The following is a 23,298-nucleotide window of genomic DNA, read 5'->3' as shown; positions in this document are numbered from 1 at the left end:
TGTTTTCTATAACTTTATTTTCTGTTTACTGTGTATTCATTACAACTTTTTCTGATATATAAAACCAATTATTTTATGTGATGAATACACAGGAAATACACAGGATGATACATGTAGACAAGTCACAAATGAGTGTTTGCAATTATATTACCAATTTATCATTAATACAATAATTTACATTTCATTCACGTTTTGTGTAACAAATAAACTGTACCATGTAATTGTATTTAGCATGTTTTTAAACCTGACCAGTTTACTTTTTTAAATTTACTCCCCACAATTTAATGAAATGATTTGGTTGTATTTGATGTTACCAATTTTCATATGACCCTGCAGCTCTCCTGATATTTATCAGTGCTTTGGGCAAGCTAAACCATGGTTGCAAGTTTTCCATTGGCCTCTTTTTTTTTTCTTTTTTTTTTCTGTCTGTACTCTTTTACCACAGTTGCTACATGTTTGTTGGAAGATTAATTAATGCCCATAAGGTATTATTCATGAAATAATAACATGATGGATAAAAATGTGCTTGTGCTTGTCAACAGTTAAGGTGCCATCAGTTTTGTATAGTATTCAACACTTTGCTGAGATGCAACCCTTGCTTGTATTTGTCTTCCAGCATGCTTCCTTGTAAATAATGAATGTTGAGCATGTTAAAGTTCTAATCTGTCATCAAACAAACTAATGTATTGTAATAAAATGGTTTGGTTGCTATGTATTAATACAAATTTGTTCTATTCTAGTTTTGCTTATCTCACTGTATGAAGTTAGGTACTCATTTTAGAATTTTGGTTTGGTAATCTCTCCTAAATGTTGGATTTAGAGTAGATGCACACCCATTGATGTTACTTTGTGCTAATGTAATGTAGCTGTGACATTGGAAAGATCTACTAGATTAGTGTGTATCATCCTGAGTTAAGACTATTTGTTGTAATACTTTCAAGCAAAGGTGTGTTTTTAATATTTGTTTTTCATGTAAAATGCTTGCAGTTCTCATCCAGGATTATGGACTGAATTACCAACTCTCATTGTTTAAATGAGGATTGTGTCTATAACATGAAGAGTGAACATTGTGCAAGTCTTCTGGATTGTTATTTTTACTTTTTTGTCAGATATTGTGTATTTACACAAGAACAAGCTATGCAAATTAGATAATACATATATTCAGTTGTATTAATTAAACCACTCTAAATATACTAATTAATGAAGTAAATCATAATAAAATGAAATTAACAATAAAGTTTGTGAAAGTTATTAATAAAATGTAAGTATAATGAACTTGGTTTAATATTTAAGAGTTTAGGCCCAGTATAGTTCTTAATGCCCTACTCTTAATACTTAAATTAATGAATCAGTTTTTGAGGAAATGAATGTCTTGTTTATTTAATAAGTGGTTTTATCTGTTGAATCTGCTTTTTTTAAATGGATGAACTCCAGTGGTAAGGATACAAAACTTTTGTCAGTTTTAACACTTTTGTTGTTTTTGTGAGATTTTTTTTCAGTTTTTGGGCTTTCCTTTTTTTTTACTTGTTGAGATAGATAATTATGGCTTTATCATAAAATCTTATTAAATAATTGTAGGACAAAAAATATTAATCATTATTTTGTATTTTAATTCTATAAATTTTTCTAATATCAGTTTGTAAAATAAACTAAACCAAAACATACAAACTTTAAAATAATTTATTAACCAGATGTATGGAAACAGGAGCTGAACTTACAATTATTTTAAATCTGTGAGTATCTAATGATAAAGCTTTATTTCTTGTCTTAAAATTTTTGTAAGAAAAGTGTGTAGCCTGTACTAGGTATTTGTCATTGAAGACATTTTTAATGTGTATGAAGAGATAAACATAACTATGTCCAGTCCTTGTAATTCTGAACAAGTGGTTGATCATTCTGTTTTGTAAACTGCATCTAAATAACACATTAGATTGTAATAATCTTCCTATATGAAAGGACAGTTGATATTAGGTAAATCATCTGTGTTAATACTTTTAAAATTGGTTCAGACTTGTGTAGATGTGTTCTTACTACATTTAGATTTAGTTATGGAAGGAAAGACAGAAATACATAATTCTGAGTATATTTTGTTAACTGAGATAATTTACATAAAACTGCTATATATGTTGTTCACGAGTTTTGATAGGTAAAATATTTAACAGGAAGCTTAAACAACTAGCATATGTTGTGATTTAATCTTGGTTGATGTATTCAAGTCTTTCTCAATCACTAGTGCTTCTAACGAGACAAACCAAACCTGCTGTTAACTTGAACTATATCAGGTTCTTAAAGAGTTCCTACCATTATATATTTATTTTTAATTCCAGTGCTTTTCTGTTTCATTTAAAATTATCTGAAAAGTAGAGACAGCATCTGCTATCTGGTAGAAGAATGAATTAAAGAACTTTCTAACTGGTTTTAGTGGTAGCAACAGTAACCTGTACAAAATACAGTTACTTTCTCTGCCTTGGTGGATTCAATGGACTCTGAAGGTCCATGTGGTAGGCCTTGAAAAATGTGCATGTCAGTACTGATTCAATTGAAGTAAAAATGTATCTCAAGATGGTTGGTATGAATATTAAAACTTTTATTAAATTAAAGTAGAAAATAACTTGAAAATGACTTAAGAAGGTCAAAACATTGTTCTTTATTTTAATAAAAGTTTTTAATACCTATACCAGCTGTCTTAAGATACATTTGTTGTTGCAATCAGTGGTCCAAGTCTTGTTCAGGTATACAGGAGTTTAGAGAAGCAATAACTACATATATTTAACAATACTTGTTCCATTTTATTTACTTAATTCAAAGTATTGTTTCATTTAACAAGTTTTAACTGTATGTTTGTATCATTCTCTAGGATTATCCGGCGTTTGCTTATCCTCATTTCTAGTCAGGCTCTCATGTTAGCTCAGAATGAGGCCTTCATGAAACAGGCTGCTAGTGCATCGCAGCAGGCTGAAAACTTTATGAAGGAACTGGAAACAGTAGGATTGTTTTTATATGTGACATCTATTAGTAAAAAATTTGTTCTTATTAGAATGTTATTTGTTATATATATATATATATAAAAAGCAAAGTTCAAAAAGTCTGCCAATGATTTTAACGTGAAAATTCATTTGGATTTATCAGCTGTGGTATCACTTACAACTTACATGTTCTAATTCATTCTTATTTAGTTGTAGTTTTAAAGATCAAATAAATGATCAAAGTTTAATAAATTCATACTAGTTATTTTGTAATGGTTGTATGAGAAAAGTGATTTAAATGTGCAGTTGTGGTGTAGGTGAAAATACACATGTTGGATTTGCACAACTTTCAACTTAAGTTTAATATTAGTGTTAAGATTTAGATAGTTTATGTAGTGTGAGTGTTAAATTTAGTTATTTTTAGAAACAGTAGTTTCTTGTAAGTTTGTATGCATAACTGTTTATGATTCATACTTTGTATAGTTCTCTCTCTATGAATTGGTGATTGTTCCTTCATGCTACTAGAACCTTCTAATATTTTCTCATTGTGTTAACTGAGTATTATTGCATCATGATATCTCCATGTATGGAACATTTTAGGACTGTCACCTATAAATACATAACTAAAATCAGTTTGATGTAGATAGATCTAAATTGTGAATGTGAATTTATCCTTAGAACATATTGTAACAATTTACTGAAGTGAAATTATCACAGATTATATTGTGATAACAAAGTAGAGAAGAAATAATCTTGTCAGTTCTGAAGTAATTGAACTAGTCTATGTTGATTTGATGAAAAATCTGAATACAGTTGTGATAACCAATAATTTAACAAACATTTGTATGTATATATGACTTGTTTTATTATACTACTTTAAAACAAGGGGGACTTTTTGCTGTTTTTTGTATTGTTAATCTATTACCAGGCAGATCCACAATGTTGTAAATCTATATGTTTATTGTTTATTTATAACTATACACTGTTTGTAACTTTAGTAATAAAGTTAACTAAAGAGCCTACAACTGTCCTTATGAGTAGCTCAGTAGGATTGTAAACCAGCAGTTTCAAAGCTTTTATCTTTATATCTAGTAATGTGATTGATGTTAAATTAAAAGTTACAAATATTTCAAATGTTATAACAAGTGAATTTTTTACTATGATATTTAGACTAACAAATTCAGTTATTTGCTGTTTGTAAACATTACCAATGTGAAAACGTTTATTCTGCAACAGTTATACCTTCCAAATACTGAAATATTGACTATGTAACAAGTGTGTTACAGGAAATGCTGGTGTCATAAGCAGTGTTATCTTAAATCTATAATGTAGTTGCATTGTTAGAGCATCTGGAAAAACCAGTGCATGAAAATTAAAAGTTACTATGGTTACACTTAATTGGTATTCATATTGTTATATTAGCTTAGAAATAATCATTTATTGGCTTGGTCTGTAGCTGGATTGCTGTGGACTCCAGCTGCGTTAACTTCAGAAAACTGAAGTATATCATGCATCATTTCGATCCTGATTACAGATGTGAGAAAGATGTAAAAAGGCATGTCTTTTCCAGCCCTTGAAACAGATTGAAAAATGTCAAGGCATGTCTTTTCCAGCCTTTGAAACAGATTGAAAAATGTCAATTACACTTCATTTATATTTACTACTAACTGTTGCTAATCAGCTTTTAGGATCAATTAATATTGTTTTATCACATGCATGGATACCAGACATATTATGAACCATCAAATAAATGATTAATTTATTGTGGTTTTGTACATTCAGTAATCTGCTTGCAGAATTGAAGTGATTTGGGAATAACAAATATTATTGGCATTTCATTTAACTTGTGTTCACAATATTATTATACATTGTAGAGAGAAATCGTGTGTATTTGAAGGATCTGATGAGATTTATACATATTTCTACAGTTACTATAATTACTGGTGTAGAAGATGAACCAGTGTCGAAGATGCACCTCCAATTTGATTAGATAAATTTTGAAAAAAAAGATGAACATAAGAATAAGGTTGCAGCACTTCCACCAATCTTACCAAGATGTTTTGTGAATTGTTTAGTGACTTACAGGACATAATAATAATGCTAAACCTCAGGAGTTAAAAAGAATGCCAGTATTACAGCACCATATGTTCTTGTTTATTTATTTATTATTTAATGCTAAGTATCTTGTACATTTCATTCTCAGTAACTCAGAGGGGCTTGGATTACTGTATAGTATCAAAACACTTCCTCTTGGCGTAGGTTTAGGCCTATGAACAACATAACCTTCAGCCTGGAAGACGCAGGGTAAATTATTAAGATTTATTTTGGGGAAAAAGTAGCATCTTTGATGCTGGGAAATTTGGTAACTTTATTACAACATGTTAAATTAATTAATTTCCAGAAGCAAAATTAAAACAAATTATCAGTTGATAAGAAAAATTGCTAAAGGTATGCCTCTAAAAATATTTTGCTGTTGCTATGCCTGATCTTTAATTTTGTGTAGAATCAGCACATATATGCACTGGACCATCAGGTTTCTTGTTTAAGTGAGTCCTAAAATTAACATTGTATTTTATGACTGGTTTTAAGTTGAAAACCTTGCAAATGGAAGTTGGCTGTAAATAATGGTTACATATCTGAGAATGAACGACAGTTATGTATGATGTAAGTGCATTTTGGAAAAACAGAATTGTTTATTAGAATGAAACAAAAGATATGAAAATATTGTACCTTTAATATTTCAAATTAAGACTGTTTTATTTTTGTTACATGTAGAAAAACAAGGAGGAAAATTACAGGGATGATAAAGAAAAACAGGAAGTTGAAGAGGAAGAAGTCGAAGGATTGAAACAAGAGTTACAGCATGCTACAGAAGGTATGTTTGTTTAGTTAACAAATGATACATGAGAGTGACCTGACTCATAGTCATTGCTGAAATTAAGGTAATTATTTCATATTCTACTTTATCTTAACTTCAGGTCCAATATTGTGGTACAACTATAAAGTTGAAGTGTGTGTGTGTGTGTGTGTAAGATATGTTAATACCAAGTAATATGTGAATGTGAGACAAGAGAGATTATATTGGCTTTTTGAAAAGTGGAAAATGAGCTCTATGTTTACCTAAGTAGTGTCTTGTATAACCAACAGAACAACCTGCATTTATAGCTTTCAAATATCATTTGCATAACCCTCCTATAATCTCCTAAGTGAGTATCAAACGTTTGATTAATTTAATCTAAAGATTTATTCATCTATTCATTCACTTTCTCTACAGTATTACTAACTGTAGCTGTTATCATCAACTTGTGCTATACTGTAGACCATACAGTATTAAAACATAATGTATATACCTTTTAGTATTTCATCAAATAATCTTAAAATACTTCCCTTTGGTTATAATCTTAATTGAATCTCTTTACATCTTCATATATAATTTAATGTTTTATTATCATTTCCTCTCTCTTAGTAGCTATTTTTTGCAACACATGCCAGTGAGGATCCATGAGAAATATTGCTTTATAGTGAGCAAAGATGCTCTTGCCCTCTGCAGAATGTGGTGGCATTTGCACATTACACTGACCCTTGTGAACTGAGGAGGCATTGGCTTACATAGGAAAAAACACACTTTGAAACATAAAATGCAAATGATATATAATAAAGGAAAATATAAACTAAAACCTAAATTCAGTGCATCTGTCGATCTAACTGATGTATTTCTAGGTGGGAAACATTAGTAAAGTGGTGAGAAGAAAATCAGTCACAATGCTGAGAGTGGTTTGACTAATTCTCTGTGGAATTTTTCTTGCTAATTTTGAAATAATTGCTCTTTCCAAGGGTTATAAAAAATCTAGCTCAACTCATTCTAATTGGTTGAGAAATCAATTATGTGTATAGAAAGTAGAAGTGGCACCTCTCAAGAGTCTCGACAAATTTCTCTTATTTCTCCGAATGTGTCTCAAGGAGCTTGAAAACAAAATGTGTAAACAGAGCATTAAACCTAATTTCTGTTTATATGTGAAAGATTAGTATGAGTCAATACATTTTCCAGCTACAAAGACACATTTAGCATTTCATGAACTTTCAGATCATGAGAGAATAAAACTGAACTTTAGTAATTTTTCTGTAAAGTTTCTTTTGAAATAAAGGAGCTAAACTTAGATAATGTACAAGTTTGAAGTATAATGAAAATTGAAATACTGATTTCAGTGCCAAACATTGAACTTAAACGAGATTAATTAAATTTTGAACGTAATGAAGTAAAATCTCATCACGTCTGCAGAAAAGGATGCCTCATAAAAAAGGAATTAACGTCTAAAATAAATCACGTGTGCGATAAAACAAAGTCTAGGGGACAACAAATGCTTGACATTGAAACACGTGTAGAGGATGACATTATGAAGTCTTCCTCCTGAAGACAAAAGGTGGAAAACCTGAGAAACTTGATCCTCTACACGTGCTTCTATGACAGGCAGTTACCTTTCATTTAGTTTCATCATGAAAATTTTGTATTAAACATCTCTCAAAGAATCATACTGCATGACTTCAGTATTGACATGGGTGAAGAGAAATCATTAGCACTATGAGAACTGTATTGTTGAAGGGCAATAATCTTCAAACCACATCACTCACAACATTTAATATTGTCTATAAAGTAATGAGAACTACTTCACTCAATGTGAACAGTTGAATATAAGTATGTACATCATTTTACCACCCCTCGGTGTGGATTCCTGTACGTGGTGAGGGGACCTCTCAGGGAAGGTTCTGTTCTATCTGGTTACCTTCTCTGGGATCTAAACATCCACCCACGTGTTTGCCGTGCGTGGCGACCCGTGAAGGGGAGGAGAAGATCCTGGTGGTTGAGGGGTCCAACCCTAACACACCACTTTGGCCTCGAATTCCTGTAGATGGGTGGCCCCCCTTGGGTCAATCGGCTGGTCCACTTGGGCTAGAGTCAACCAAGTACCAGTGTTGGAAGTTCTCAACGGGGTGTTGTGGACATTGTGCCTGATGCTGGTGTTTGGGTATAGAGCTCACAAAACCCTGGCATTGCTGCATTGTCCTTGCATGACTTTGTAGTGCGTCCCCTTGTAGGGCTCCATGGTGGGTGGGGTCAGTGGGTACCGAAATTTTTTCCTTTTCCTATGGATCCTCCAAAAAATTTAAATAAAATTGTAAAAAACAGTCAATGAGTGGCGACCACGCCTTGAATACACAGAACAGCAATCTTCAACATCAGTAACACACGCATTCCTCATTTTCTTATATTACATTCTCTTTCTGAAAACCTTTAGGGCAAATGTCCCCTTTTTTTTATTCAAAAGGGACTAGAGGGACTTGCTGGCTCTCCAAAGTCAGTAAAGAAACTTCGACTGGTGACATATTGGTTGAAACATCCACATTCCAACACAGTGAACTCCTCTTGAATTCAAAGGCAATTGGGGATATACCTATTGAGGTTACACCCCATGCTACCTTGAATTCTTCACGAGGAGTTATTGTTGAAAGGGATTTGAAGAACGTTCTCGAAGTTAGAGATTCTCGCTGGTCTCTCCACTCAAGGAGTTTCTGCAGTGAGAGCATCTCCACTGCAAAGATGGAGTTACACTGCCAACAAATACCCTCGTTTTAACATTTACTTCACCACGTGCACCTGCCACCATCAAGGCAGGTTATCCCATTTGCAGGGTTCGGCCATACATACCAAACCCTCTTCGATGTTTCCAATGTCAGAGATTCAGCCACTCAAAGACATCTTGTCGTGGTTCCCTGACATGTGCTTATTGTGGAGGCAAGGACCACGATGCCTATGACTGTGACATGAACCCACATTGCGTAAACTGCAATGGTTCTCACCCTCTTACTTTCATTCTTGTCCAAAATGGTTGGAGGAAAAGAGGTGCAGCGCTTGAAAGCGACACATAACATTAGTTATCCTGAGGCTCGGAAATTGCTGTCCACAACTCCATCTCGGACATATGCTGCTGCACTTCATTCCACAACTACAGTGGGAGTGCAGACAGATCTCTCTGTGCCTCCAAGAGAATCGTTTTCAAAACAAATGAAAAGCCTTTTGACCTCCGTGGTTAAAAAGGTTGATGAATCGACTTCCACACCCACCTCTGTTCCTCCCATACCTTCCAACAAACCTCAAGATCCACGTCCTTCAGTTTCGAATACAGGCATTTCTTCTGATACATCTTTTTCTCCCACCACAAGAGACAAAACAATTATTCGTTTCGGCCCTCAGTCACTGGATTCCCCTTCCACAACAAAACCTGCCCACCCGACCCAGAGCAGGATCCATGGAGGTTGATAGACCTCCTCCAACTAAAGACAGTAAAGAAAAAGACGTGGTCGTAAACGAAGGGTTCTCCAGCCACTTCACCTACCCATTCTTAAAAATGGCCACCTTGATACAATGGAACTGTCCAGGTTTACGTTCTAATCTGGATGATATCAAAATGCTGATTGCTTCCTACCATCCTTTTGTCTTTCTTTACAAGAAACATTTCTCAAAACTGCTGATACTGTCTCCATTCGGCAGTTTTCTCTGTACAGAAATGACAGGTTGTGTGACAGTCGAGTACATGGAGGGGTGGCACTGTTAGTTGATCAACACGCGCTCCACCCTGTCTTTGTCACTCAACACACCCTTGGAGGCTGCAGCCATCCGTGTTTCCTTGGGTCATACCATCACTGTTTGTTCTCTGTACCTGTCCCCTGGAGAGACATGATCAATCAGATCTTGATGCTCTCGTTGAACATTTGCCATCTCCATTTCTAATCCTAGGGGATTTTAATGGACATCGTCCCCTCTGGGGAAGTGCTATTATTAATGGGAGGGGCCGATCTGTAGAGCAGATGCTCTCTGATCACAATCTTTTACTTTTCAATACTGGTTCTTCCACTTCTTTTCATGCACCTAGTCAGTCCTTTACCACTATTGATGTCTCTGTTTGCTCCCCTTCATTATTCTTCCATTTTTCATGGAGGGTTGACAGTAATCCACTTGGCAGTGATCATATTCCTATACTTTTGAGAGAGACTGGCCGTGGTCGATGCCACCCTACCCGCGTGCCCTGGTGGAAGCTGGATCAGGCAGACTGGTCCACTTTCACTGCTCTCGCAGAACTTGATCCTGCCATCGTAAATCAGCCATCAATAGATGACTGTGTAGCAGTGGTAACTGACTGTATTACACATGCAGCTACTCAGTGTATTCCTAAAACCTCGACACGTTTTCCACGATATCCTCATCTGTGGTGGAATCCTGCTTGCCACTTAGCACGGAAGGCTCAAAAGCGGGCCTGGGATACTTTTTGTAGATATCCCACACTTTCAAACGGGGTTGCTTTCCAACGGGCCCGTGCACATGCTAGGTGGGTAAGACGTCAAAGCCAGAAGGAATCTTGGATTAAGTTCACAACCAGCATATCTTCTACCACCAGTTCCAAGATCATATGGGACAGGATTCGAAAGGTTAATGGGCACTACAATTCTGTCCCCCTCTCGATCTTACTCTCTGATGGTCAGGAGGTGACTGATGTTCGGAACATCACTGACACTCTAGGTGAAAGCTTTTGTCAGGTATCTAGCACTTCTGCTTGTTCCTCCACCTTCCTGGACATCGAGACTCGGGCAGAGCGATCACCTCTTTCCTTTCGAACTGACTGTTTCTTTGACTATAATTGTCCCTTTACCCTGGTGGAACTAAAAATGGCCCTTCATCAGTCTGCCAGTACGTCTGTTGGACCTGATGATATTCATTATGACATGCTGCACCATCTATCTCCTGCTTCTCTTGATGTCCTTCTGATTGTTTTCAACCGGATCTGGCAGGATAATGTTTTTCCTGATGCCTGGCGCCAGGCTATTATTGTACCTTTCTCTAAGCCAGGGAAAGATCCCAAGATTCCTTCAAACTACCGTCCAATTGCTTTGACGAGCTGTCTCTGTAAGACATTAGAAAGGATGGTTAATGCTTGTCTTGTTTGGTTCCTCGAATCAAACAACCTCCTCTCGCCCACCCAGTGTGGGTTCCGTCGACAGCACTCCACCACAGACCACCCAATTCGTCTTGAAACATCTATCAGAGAAGCCTTTCTCAACAGCCAACATCTTGTATCAATATTCTTTGACATAGAGAAGGCTTACGACCCAACATGGAGCTGTGGCGTTTTGCGAGACCTCCATACATATGGGTTGCGTGGCCATGTTTATTAAAAAATTTTTAATGGACAGGAGATTCCAAGTTCGTGTGGGTTTGACACTTTCCCGTTCTTTTGTACAGGAACTTGGAGTCCCTCAAGGCTGTGTATTGAGTGTTACACTCTTCAGTATAAAGATAAATGCCATCACTGAACAACTCCCTCTCACTGTTGCGAATGGGCTGTATGTCGACGACTTTCACATCTCATGTCAGTCGTCAAACACGAGATATATTGAGCGGCAACTACAAACTGCCCTCAATTGTGTACAGAAGTGGACACTGGCGAACGGCTTTAATTTCTCTCTCTCCAAAACTTTATGCATGCACTTTTGCCGTCGACGGGATATTCACCCTGATCCTGAACTTCATATCGGTGAAGTTTTGCTGCCAGTGGTCCTGGAGACCAAGTTCTTGGGGCTTATCTTTGATTGTAAACTGACCTTTATACCACACTTAAAGCAGCTTCAGGTCAAATGCACGAAAGCACTGAACATCCTCCGTGTTCTCTCTTCTACCAGTTGGGGGCAGATCGCTGTTCAATGTTAAAGGTATATCGTGCTCTTATTAGATCGAAACTCGATTATGGATCAATGGTCTATGGCTCTGCCAGACCTCGGCCTTAAAGATGCTGGACCCCATTCATCACCAAGGACTTCGACTCTGCACTGGGACTTTCCGTACCTCTCCAGTTCAAAGTATATACATTGAATCTCATGAACCTTCTCTACACCTATGCCGTTTGCAACTATCTTTACAATATACTTCAAAACTTCATTCCTTACCAAAGCATCCCACCTGGAAATGTGTTTTCCTTCCTCGGTGGGCAGTACTTTTTCAGAACAGACGATCTGTCATTGCTCCGTTTGGCCTTCGCATCCAGGCTCAATTGGATGAATTGGGTCTGTCCTTGGATAACATTGCAGATTCCACAGGTCAGCCCATCCCACCATGGCTTATTACAGCCCCCAAATGTGACCTTTCTTTCAGTCACCTAAAAAAGGCAGATACTCCAGATTGGAAGTACCATCTTTTATTCAATGAATATCTTTCAAACAATCATTCAGTTCCCATTTATACAGATGGTTCCAAATCAGGTAATTCAGTGGGCTCTGCTACGGTTTGCTATGGGTCAGTAGTTGCACGCAGAATCCCTTCTACAGCTTCTGTGTTCACTGCTGAACTGTATGCCATATCTCTTGCCCTGGATCATATTGCAGCTGAGCAGTACTCCAACTGCACTATTTATATTGATTTGCTTAGTTCTATACTTGCCTTGAAATCGCTACACGTTAGCTCACATCCTATTCTCGCTGATATTCGAAATTGACTGGCCCATTTCTCATTAGCAGCTACTTTAATCCAGTTTTCTGGATACCAGGCGATGTTGGTATTGGCGGGGAACGAGCTTGCAGACATGGCAGCTAAATATGTCTGCTTCAGCACCATCACTCCTATGCCTATTCCGTACATGGACTATGGTGTTGTCTTCAAGGCTCGGCTCCATGCCAGCTGGCAGTCCACTTGGAGTGAGCAACGTGACAACAAATTTTTTCAAATCAAACCCAAAATTGGACTTTGGCCATCTAGCTTCTGTAAAGTTCGAAGGAGGAAGTTGTTCTCACTAGGCTACGCATTGGTCACAGTTTTTAACTCATCATTTTCTTTTATCTGGAACTGATGCACCAATGTGTAGTTTGTGTAACACTCAAATCACTATCAGCCACGTTTTACTTTCTTGCCATCGTTACAATTCTCAACGACGGCAATATTTTAAACATATTTTTTCCCAGGGTCAGTCTGTAACATTGGACAGAGTTATTGGTGATGGTGACTCTGTCCACCTTGATAATGTTTTTAATTTTTAATGGCCATTAATCTTTTTAATCTCATTTAAGTGTTGCATATTTATTCATTACACCTTTTTAATTGTGGTTCCTTTTTTACAGTTTTAATCTCTCTCATTCAATTTGACATTGGACAATGGCCAGAACATTAAACAACTCAACACCAGGACTGGAAAGGCCAACTTCAGGTGACTGACGCTACTGTTTGAACTATCCGTCTGAACTACTCGTTAGTCGTCCTGGCGAGTTATTATTATACTTTTGCTGCATATCATTTCACACTTTTCCTACTTTACTTTTTAGTACTGGCCATATTGACTCATAACCTGGAACCAGGACTGGAAAGACCAACTTCAGGTGACTGACGGTGGTTTTTATACTTACCTGTTAGTCTTCCTGGCGGGTTAAGATCATTACCATTCTGCTACAGGTAGTCCTTTACAACTTTGAAGACTGGATGTCACCATTGGTTTTTACACCATTTTCTGTTTTAATTGCTGTTTTGTTTTTACCTTCATTTACTTTTACAAATTCTACTCCATTTACTTGACTTTACCTTTTTACTGGACATTTGGCTACTCATTGTTACAATTTTGCTATGTATCTTTTAAAACTTGTATTCTTTTACATTTTGATACTGGTTGCTATGACACATAACCCAGAACCAGGACTGGAAAGGCCAACTTCAGGTGATTGACGGTGGTTCTTGAACTTACCTGTTAGTCTTCCTGGTGGGTTATGATCATTACCTTTTGCTAGAGTAAATATTTTACAACTTCTTATACTCTGCCTTCTATCTTAACATTGTAGACTAGGTGTCAACATTGGTTTTATACTTTTTTGTTTTACCTTCATTTCCATTTATGTCTATTACTACATTTATTTATTTTTTTTTTTTACATTTTTACCGAATGTCTGGCTCAGATAGCCTCGCTGCTTTGTGTCATAAAACACTAAATCAATCAATCATTTTACCATGCTAATGTTGTGCCAGCAATGAAGAATGAAAATGTGGATTGTGTGATGTGACCTGTGTACCCATGGAAGTTTCATTTATGTCAGCAACAAAAAGTGCATCTTTTCCATGTCTTGTTGAAAAATATTAGTCTCCTGTTATTAACACTATGAAATATCTTTAGGCTAATTTGTAAAGATTAATTAAAGTAGTTGGAATACATTCGTCTATGTGCATTGCCAACTGATTAAATGTTTCGGTTAGAGATGGAAACAAGTTGGATTTAGACTTGTCATAAGTTAGTGGAGAGTATATTCTGTGGAAAATAAAGTTATTCTGACCAAGCGTGAAGTAACACTGTACAGTAATGACAAGTCTACTCTGTGACCAGATGCTGGTTGGTGGTCTCCTCCATGTTTATAGGATTATAAGTTTAATTGGTTAGTAAACTTTTCCTCTTTCTTCATCAACAATGTTTCATCTTGAAACTAGTAAACTAGTTGAATTGTTTATTCTTAAAATGGCCTTGTTAAATGATCATGTATTTAAGTACGATGTTTTAATACAGGGAAGAAAATGTCATCAAGCATTTTCATAGACACTACCACATATCTGAAACTTTGTTAAAAGTTTTTTTAATTGTTACTGTTTTGTTTACAATATAATTTTAATGTATTATGTCATGTGTTATACCTTTCTTTATTATTATTGTACTTTTTCTAGTTAATTTAATTTTCTGAGACATTTTGAAAATCTGTCAGTGATGTTTACATGTGGTGAAGTGAAAGTTAATTAAATTTTATAGAACTAGAACATACCAAAAATGACTTGAATCAGTTAAAGAGTCAAATGGAATCGGTGAACAAAGAGTACATGAAGCTAATAGACCAGTATTCTGAACTGAAGGTATGTATATGAAAAGTCAATAGTTTTCAAAACAAGTCATTAATAATTAGCATTTATTGTATGCAAATTATACTTTACATTACATTTTTTAAAGGGTAGGGACTGTTTTTTGTTTTCTGTTATTGGTGTTTGTTATGATGATATAGATCATGTACAGAATTAATTAAGAATTCCTCATTTATTGCAGAGCAGAACTGTTTTCATTCCTTTTAATTCATTAATGGTAACAATTAGTGGAATTTTTTAATTGGTAATTTATTGGGAGCATGAGAAGTTAGAATAATTAAACAGTAGCTTCAGTGGGTTAATTAGTTTGTAAAAGGTGGGGAATTACTAATAGTGAAATGGAAAGTTTAGAGAACTATACTTCTCTCGTTGGTCATGGTTTTATTAATGTAACTGTTTCACGTACTTCTCACTATGCTTTTCTCATTGGTCATGGTTATATTAGTGTAACCTTTTCACATACTTGTTCCTGTATGTGGTGAGGGGACCTCCCAGAGAAGGTTTTGTACTTTCACTTTACCTCCTCTGGAATCTAAAATCCACCCATGTTTGCCATGTGTGATGATCCATGAAGACGAGGAAAGAATCCTGGTAGTGAGGGATCCAACCCCACCACACTACTTTTGCCTTGAATTCCTGTAGATGGGTGACCTTCCCAGGGTCAATTGGCTTGTCCATTTGGGCTAGGTTCAACCAAGTACAAGTGTTGCACATTCTCATAGGTGCTGTGAACATTGTCTGGTGCTGGAGTTTGGGTGTTGTAGTCATGAAACCTCCCGTTGCTGCACTGTAGTGTCTCCTCGTAGGGCTCAGTGGTAGATAGGGTCAGTGGGGACTGAAATGTATTGTCTTAATTATGGATATCCCCATTTATGAAAAAATAAATAAAAATGAAGAAATTGAAAAAAAAAGTATTGCAAAAACAACCACACATGGATGACTGTTGTGCAGTAACTGTCACTGTCAGTATCTGTACCTCAATTTCTAATTATGCATTCCTTATCCAAGAAATTCTTAGGGCAGATGTGTCCATTTTTTATTCAAATGGAATTAGAGGGGCTTGCTGGCTCAGTAAAGTCAGTAAAGAAGTTGTGCTCTGGAGACGTTTTGGTGGAAACATCTTCACCACAACATACCACACTCTTGAAGTTATTTCCCATACAACTTTGAGTTCTTCAAGAGGAGTTATAGTTGAGAGGGATTTATAGAACATTTTCGAGTCAGAGATCCTTGCTGGTTTTTCCAGCAAAGGAGTTTCTGCATTGCACCAAATCTGTTTATAAAGACAGAATTATGATGCCTACTAATGTTCTAATATTTATGTTTACATTACCATGTATTCCTGCCACAGTCAAAATAGGCTATCTAAACTGTAAGGTACAGCCATACATTCCCATCCCTCTCAGATGTTTCCTGTGTGAGCAAGTTCAGTCATCCAAAACATGTTGTAGTTCTTCAACATGTGCTCATTGTGGTGGCAAAGATCACAACACTTACAAGTGCAAACTGGAACCACACTGTGTTACCTTCAGTGGTTCATACCCCTCTTACGCCTATTTCTTGTCCTAAGTGGGTGAACAAGAAAGAGGTGCAATGCTTGAAGACTATAAATATCTCCTACCCAAAGGCTCAGAAATTATTGTTACCCACACCATCTCAGACATATGCAGCTGCATTCTGTTTCACTGCCACAGTGGGAGTGTAGACAGATCTCTCCATGCCTCTAGCAGAGTCGTTTGCCAAACATCTGAAGAGGCTTTTGTCCTCCATAATTGAAAAAGTTGATGAATCTACATCTACTTCAATCTCTGTCCCCAGTTCTACTTCCTGTGACTTTGGGTTGGGGTGTTTCCTTAGGTCCATCCTCTTTGGCAGCCCTGAAATGCAAAACAATTATTCTTTCACACTGTCATTTACTGGAATCATTGTCAACAGGCAGAGACCTGCTTACTCAACCCAGGGCAGGATCCACGGAGGTTGATAGACCTTTGTCCAATAAAGAAAAAAAAGTGGTCAGAAACATAAGGACTCCTTACCCCATTTTCCTCAACATAAATAAAATTGTCCACTTTGATACAATAGAACTGTCAGGGTTTTTGTTCGAATATAGATGACATTAAGGATTTGACTGATTCTTACCATCACGTGTGTCTCTCTCTTTACATGAAACATTTCTGAAACCTGCCGATACAGTCACCCTTCAGCAGTTTTCTTTGTACAGAAATGACAGGTTGAATGATGGATTAGTACATAGAGGATTGGCACTGATGGTCGATCACCATATGTCCACCCTGTTTTTGCGACTCAATACACCCTTGGAGGCTAGCCATCCATGTTTCCTTGGGTGTACTATCATTATTTGTTCTCAGTACTTGGCTCATGAAGAGATCTATGATCACTCAGGCCTTGATGTACTCATTGAGCTGTTACTGCATCCCTCTTAAAATCCCCCCAGAAATGGAGATAATCTCATAATCCCTCTGGGGTGATGCTGATATTGATGTTGAGGGGTCATTCCAGTGAGCATATGCTCTTTGATCACAACCTTTCTTCAATACTGGTTTTTATACTTATTTTCATGCATCTAGTAAATCTGTTACTGCTATTGATCTCTGTTTGTGACCTTTCGCTTTTCTTCTGCATTTCTTGGTGTGTTGTCAGTAACCCATGGGGCAATGATCATTTTCCTATCATTTTGAAAGAGACTGTCCATGGTCAATGCCACCCTACCAACATGCCTCGATGGAAGTTAGACCAGGCCAACTGGCCTTTCACTGCTCTCTCAGAACTTGATCCTGCCATTGGATAAATGACTGTGTGGTAGCAGTGGATGACTATATTATCCAGGCAGCTGCTTAGTATATTCCTGAAACCTCAACATGTTTTCCACAATATTCACATCCGTGGTGGAATCCTACCTGCCACATGGCACAAAAGGCTCAAAAATGGGTTTCAGTTAACTTTTGCAAGTATCCCACACTTTTAAACCACTGCTTTCCAGCAGGCCCATGCACATGCTCAGCAGGTGAAACATCAAAGCCAGAAGGAATCTTGGATTAAATACACCTCTAGCATCTCTTCTACCACCAATTTCAAAGTCATATGGGACAAGATTCAAAAGGTCAGTGGACAGTGTACTTTTGCCTTACTTTAATCTTTCTTTCTGATGGCCAGAAATTGCGATTCCCAGAGCATCACCGATATTCTCGGTTAAAGCTTTTCTCGTGCATCTAGCACTTTTGCTTCATCCCCCACTGCCTTAGTCATCAAGACATGGGCAGAGCAATTGCCTCTTTCCTTTAGGGCTAATCATCTCTATGACTGTAATCACCCAATAATGCTGATGGAACTCAAGCTTGGTCTTCATCAGTCTGAGAGTACATCAGTTGGATTTGATGAAACTCACTACAAGATGCTGCTCCATCTCTCTTCTGCTTCTCTTGCCCTTCCTCTAGTTGTTTTTAACCAAATATAGAATGTTTTTTGCTGATGATTGCTGCCATTCTATTGTCCTTCCTTTTCCTAAGTCTGAAGAATTCCAAGATTTCTTCAAACTACCATCCAATTGCTTGAATGAGTTGTCTCTAAAATTTTAGAGAGAATGGTTAATGCTCATCTTGTTTGGTTCCTCAAATCAAAACAACCTCTACCTCACCCAGTGTGGGTTCTGATGACAGCACTCCATCATGGACCACATGATTCAACTTGAAACATCAAATCAGGGAAGTCTTTGTCAAGCAACATCTTTTTTCTGTATTTTGTACCTTGACAAAGTTTGATACAATGTGGATCTATAGCATCTAGTGAGACCTTTACTCATAAAAGTTGCATGGCCATTTACCCATTTTTATTAAATATTTTTTAATTGACCAGTGATTCCAAGTCATTGTGGTTTTGACACTTTCCTGTTCTTTCTCACAGGAACTTGGAGTCCCTCAGGGCTATTTCTTGAGTGTCACACTTTTTATTATAAAGATTAATGCTATCAGTAGACAACTCCCTACTACAGTTGCAAACTGTCTCTATGTCGATGACTTCCATATCTCTTGTCAGTTGTTGAGCATGAAATTTATTGAACAGCAGCTACAGACTGCCCTCAATTGCATACTGAAATGAACTACAGCAAATGGTTTTACCTTTTCTGTCTCTAAAACAATTTACATGCATTTCTGTGACCAATAGGGTATTCACCCAGATAATAAGCTCTGTCTCAGAGAAATTGTGCCTCCTGTGGTCCCTGAGGCAAAGTTTTTGGAGCTTATCTTTGACCTTAAGCTGACCTTTATCCCACACATCAAGCAGCTAAGTGTCAAGTGTATAAGGGCACTGAACATCCTCTATGTGTCCTCTCTTCTACCTCTTGGGGAGCATAGTGATTTTCTATGCTAAAAATCTATTGTGCCCTCATTTGATCAAAACTGGACTATGGGTCCCTGGTCTGTGACTCTGCCAGGACCTTGGCTTTGAAGATGTTGGATTCTGTTCACCATCAGAGGCTTCTGCTCTCCACAGGGACATTTTTCTCTTCTCCAGTCCAAACTTTATACACTGAATTACATGGACTTCCCCTTCACCTCTGCTCTTTGCAGTTGTCTTTACTGTATGCTTCAAAACTCCAATCCTTATCACAGCATACCACCTGAAGTTTTCCTTTCTGAGTGGGCCAACCTTTTTCAGAATAGATGGTGTGCTATTGTTCCTTTTGGCCTTCTTATCAAGATGCAGTTGGATGAATTGGGTCTGCCCTTGGATGAAATTGCTGTATCCACTGGTCAGTCCATTCCACCATGATTTATTAACATCTCTAAGTGTGACCTTTTTTTGAACTGTATGAGAAAGGCTGATACTCCCGATTGGAAGTACCATCTTTTATTTGCCAAACATCTTTCAAACCATCGTTCTATTCCCATTTATATGGATGGTTTGAAATCAAGTGACTGTGTGGGCTCTGCCATGGTTTATTGTGGTTTAGTGGTTGTACACACAATCCACTCTAGTTTCTGTGTTCACTGCTGAACTGTATGCCATTTCTCTTGTCTTGGGTCACATGGAAGCTATGCAGTACATGAACTGTACTATTTATACTGACTTGTTTAACTCTCTGCTGGATCTGGGATCTCTTCACATTAGTTCTCATCCTGTTCTCATCATTATTCAAAACTGACTGGCCCATTTCTCTTTAATATCTACTTCTATCGGGTTTAACTAAATACTAGGCCATGTAAGTATTCATGGGAACAAGCTTGCTGACACCACAGCTAAGTCTGTTTTCTCTGGTGCTGTCACACCCATGCTTGTCTCCCATGATCTTGTATTCAAGGCTCTGCTTCCTGTCAGTTGGCAGTTGACTTGGAGTGAGTAATGTGATATCAAGCTTTTCCAGATCAAACCTTCTATAGCTCTTTGGCTGTCTTGCTTCAGTAAGGATTGGAAGGAGGACGTTGTCCTGGCTATATTACGCATTGGTCAGTTTTTTAATTCATTGCTTTCTTTTATCTGGGACTAATGCATCAATGTGTCATCTGTGTGACACTCAAGCCACAATAGCTCACACTTTACTGTTGTGCCGTCAATACGACTGTAAGCGACAGCACCATTTTAGACATTTTTAGCATGGTGACAATTTCCACCTCAGTTGTTTTTTTTTGGGTTTTTTTAAGGGCCATTGGCCTTTTTAACTCTAAGTTTTAATTCAATAATTGGACTTTGTTTGGTTTTAGCATAAATCCTTTTTATGTGTTTCAATAATTTAAATTTTTACTTTTGTACTGGTTGTTTGGTGCAGATAGCCTAGCTGCTTTGCACCAATAAACACTAAATAACCTACCAATCTACATACTTCTCACTTTACTAGATAGTTAAGTCAAATAGATAGTCTTGAATGGTAGTTTTAAACTTTTATCATCATTAGTTTCTGGTTAAAGTAAGATGTCTGAGCTAAACATTAGACCAGTACATACTTCAAATACTTCCCTAATGGGTCAAGGTTGTATTAGTGTAGACAGTAGGCAAGTATAATTGTTTCAAGCATGTCAAGAAACTGTTGTCAGATATAAAAAGAAAAATATAAGAAAAGATATTTTAATAACTAGCTAGAATGTAGTTCACTTTGGTAATTAGAATTGGAGGGTACATTGTGTGCTTTATTCTTATAGGCTGACAAGGAGAATGAAACAAGCCAGTCAGGTGATAAGAAAGAGAACTAAAATGAACAGTAGAATGTTGGTGATCAATATATAAAGTATGCTAATGAGTTTGATTTTATTTTTGTTGTTTTTATTAACTATCAGTTTGTGAAAACATCCTGTTTGCTTTTCGACTACTAGCTTTTTAATTCTAATATTTTTAAAATGATACCAATTCCTTAATAAAGTGTAGTTTAATATAAAGAGAACAGGTTCATAACATTAAGAAACCATTGAGGGTAAAAGCTAGAGAAAGAACAAAAGAAAATGATGTGAGAACTTTTAAATGGTAGACCTTTCTTTGTAACGGTTGGATTGGTCCTTTGTTTATTGTAAACGAGCATGGTTAACTTTCCAGGAATGCTTTGACTACTAGATTTCTCGTTTTATAAACAAATGAATCTGATTAACAGAAGTCCTCAGGAGATGTGGAATGAAAAAAAAAAAAATTGTGAATGTAAGCATTGACTGGTGTGCTTTATTAATAATATTAACTATCAAGTCATTGTAATTCTTGCAGTTTAATGAAAATATTAATGGTTTTTATAAAGTTGAAATATGAAGTAAAAATATATCTTATTCAGTGTTGCATTTTGTAATTTGTTTTAAATGCATTAAATACAGCAGCTTAGATAAGTGCTTAAATGTCTCATCATAATGAAGAGACGTCTATTATAGTAAATTTCAACCTTTCCATTGAAAGGTATTTCAATGTATTTAGATCTACAGTTGGAGTTGATGACTTGTTAATAAACATAACATTGGTTGTATGTTTTATAGTTACTGAAATATTTGGAGAACTTTCAATCTATGGTCATGTATTAACTGACGTTGCTGGGTAATAAAATTGCTTCATTGGATTTATCCATGACTAGTTTTCTATGAGCATAAGTTGTTTTTTCTTAGGCAGCTTAGAGTGATGGCTATTAACTTGTGTTCTAGTTCTCTTTTTATTGTATTATGGTCATGCTATACGTTTGAATATTTTAACAACATTAGCTTCTGATAACAAATTAGTTTATTTCTTTGTTTCTACTAGCTGCCTTCACATGTACCTGTTATAACTTGTAGGCCAAGTTTACTAACAACATTCAAACAAAAAATACCTCACTAATGTTACTACACTAATGTAAAGATAAGCTTGTATGATTTTTTACCTAATCAATTAGTAACTTAGCATATGCAATAACTAACATTGATCCAAATATTTTACTGATTTTTCATGCTTAAAAATAACTGATTGCTCAAGACCCATTCACTATTCTATACTTGTTGAAAGTAAAACGACAATTCTTGCATCTGTTATATAGTGTTATTTCTAGATATTTTGCAAACTTGCTATGTTTTCCTGATGTCATCTAGACAGTTCTAGGCCTACAAACTTGCTTGATCTTAATGCCATTCATCCTTCAGCTAACATCCAAATTAAAACTTTGAAACTATAATCCACAACAGTATTGTTATTTTTTCATATTTTAAGACTTTCAGTGTTTAATAATGTTCTTCAAATGTGTTGACTTTTCTATATAAATTACTGAAACCTGTAGTGTCTTAATTTGCAGCTGTTTTTTTAAGTAATCATTTATTTTTATATTAAGCAGAAAGCTGCACAATGATGTGCCCAACACAAGTATTGAAACCTGGTTTGCAACATCATAAGCTTTTACACTTGCTACTGAACAACTGGTAGAATTTTCAAAGGTCCTTAACACTTTTGTAGTTATATTCCAATAGGGAAGAGGGGAAATAGTGTATTAAAAAAATTGATAATTTTGATTATTTCTTTCTCATCAAAAGTAAACTTAAAAAGAATTTGTGGCCTATTGCATTCTCTGTTATGGACTGTAGTTTCATCTATTGAAGACTCATCAGAATAAAGAAAGAGTTAATTTATAACATTGTATGATGAATTTAAAGTCTCAAAAACCCCATAAATTTATAGATTGAGAAGCACTGCAACAAGAGAACTGGACAGTCTGATGTCAGTACTTTTCACTGATGGAAATGGAACTGGACAATATGAGTTCAGTACTTCTCACTGATGGAAGAGAACTGGGCAGCATGATACATATTACAAACAACATTGAGTACATTCTAACAATACTGCATTACTTTAAGGTTGTCTGGAATCAACAGGTGGATAAATGTTAATTCCAATTAAGCTTTAGTTTTAAAATTGTATCAGAAGTGGAGAAAACTGTATATAGGTAAATTCAAAGTTTTA

The 23,298-nt window shown here is 36.2% G+C and overlaps 1 protein-coding gene across 2 annotated transcripts in view; it reads left to right on the top strand.

Annotated features, from left to right (window-relative positions):
• LOC143239940 (B-cell receptor-associated protein 31-like) overlaps positions 1-21,938 on the top strand; it is a 33,256-nt gene extending 11,318 nt beyond the window's left edge. For both annotated transcript variants that reach the window (XM_076481613.1, XM_076481612.1), the window contains exons 5-8: positions 2,858-2,984; positions 5,742-5,841; positions 14,783-14,883; positions 21,045-21,938. In XM_076481613.1, coding sequence (XP_076337728.1) covers positions 2,858-2,984; positions 5,742-5,841; positions 14,783-14,883; positions 21,045-21,095 — 379 coding nt within the window. In that variant the 3' untranslated portion in view covers positions 21,096-21,938. The remainder of the gene's footprint in view (positions 1-2,857; positions 2,985-5,741; positions 5,842-14,782; positions 14,884-21,044) is intronic.
• Positions 21,939-23,298: the final 1,360 nt, after the last annotated feature.

The sequence above is a fragment of the Tachypleus tridentatus genome, chromosome 13 (genome assembly GCF_004210375.1).
Source record: "Tachypleus tridentatus isolate NWPU-2018 chromosome 13, ASM421037v1, whole genome shotgun sequence".
Taxonomy (NCBI): Eukaryota; Metazoa; Arthropoda; class Merostomata; order Xiphosura; family Limulidae; genus Tachypleus; species Tachypleus tridentatus.
The sequence above is the reverse complement of the archived record's forward strand: the minus strand, read 5'-3'. Positions and strand labels throughout refer to the sequence as shown.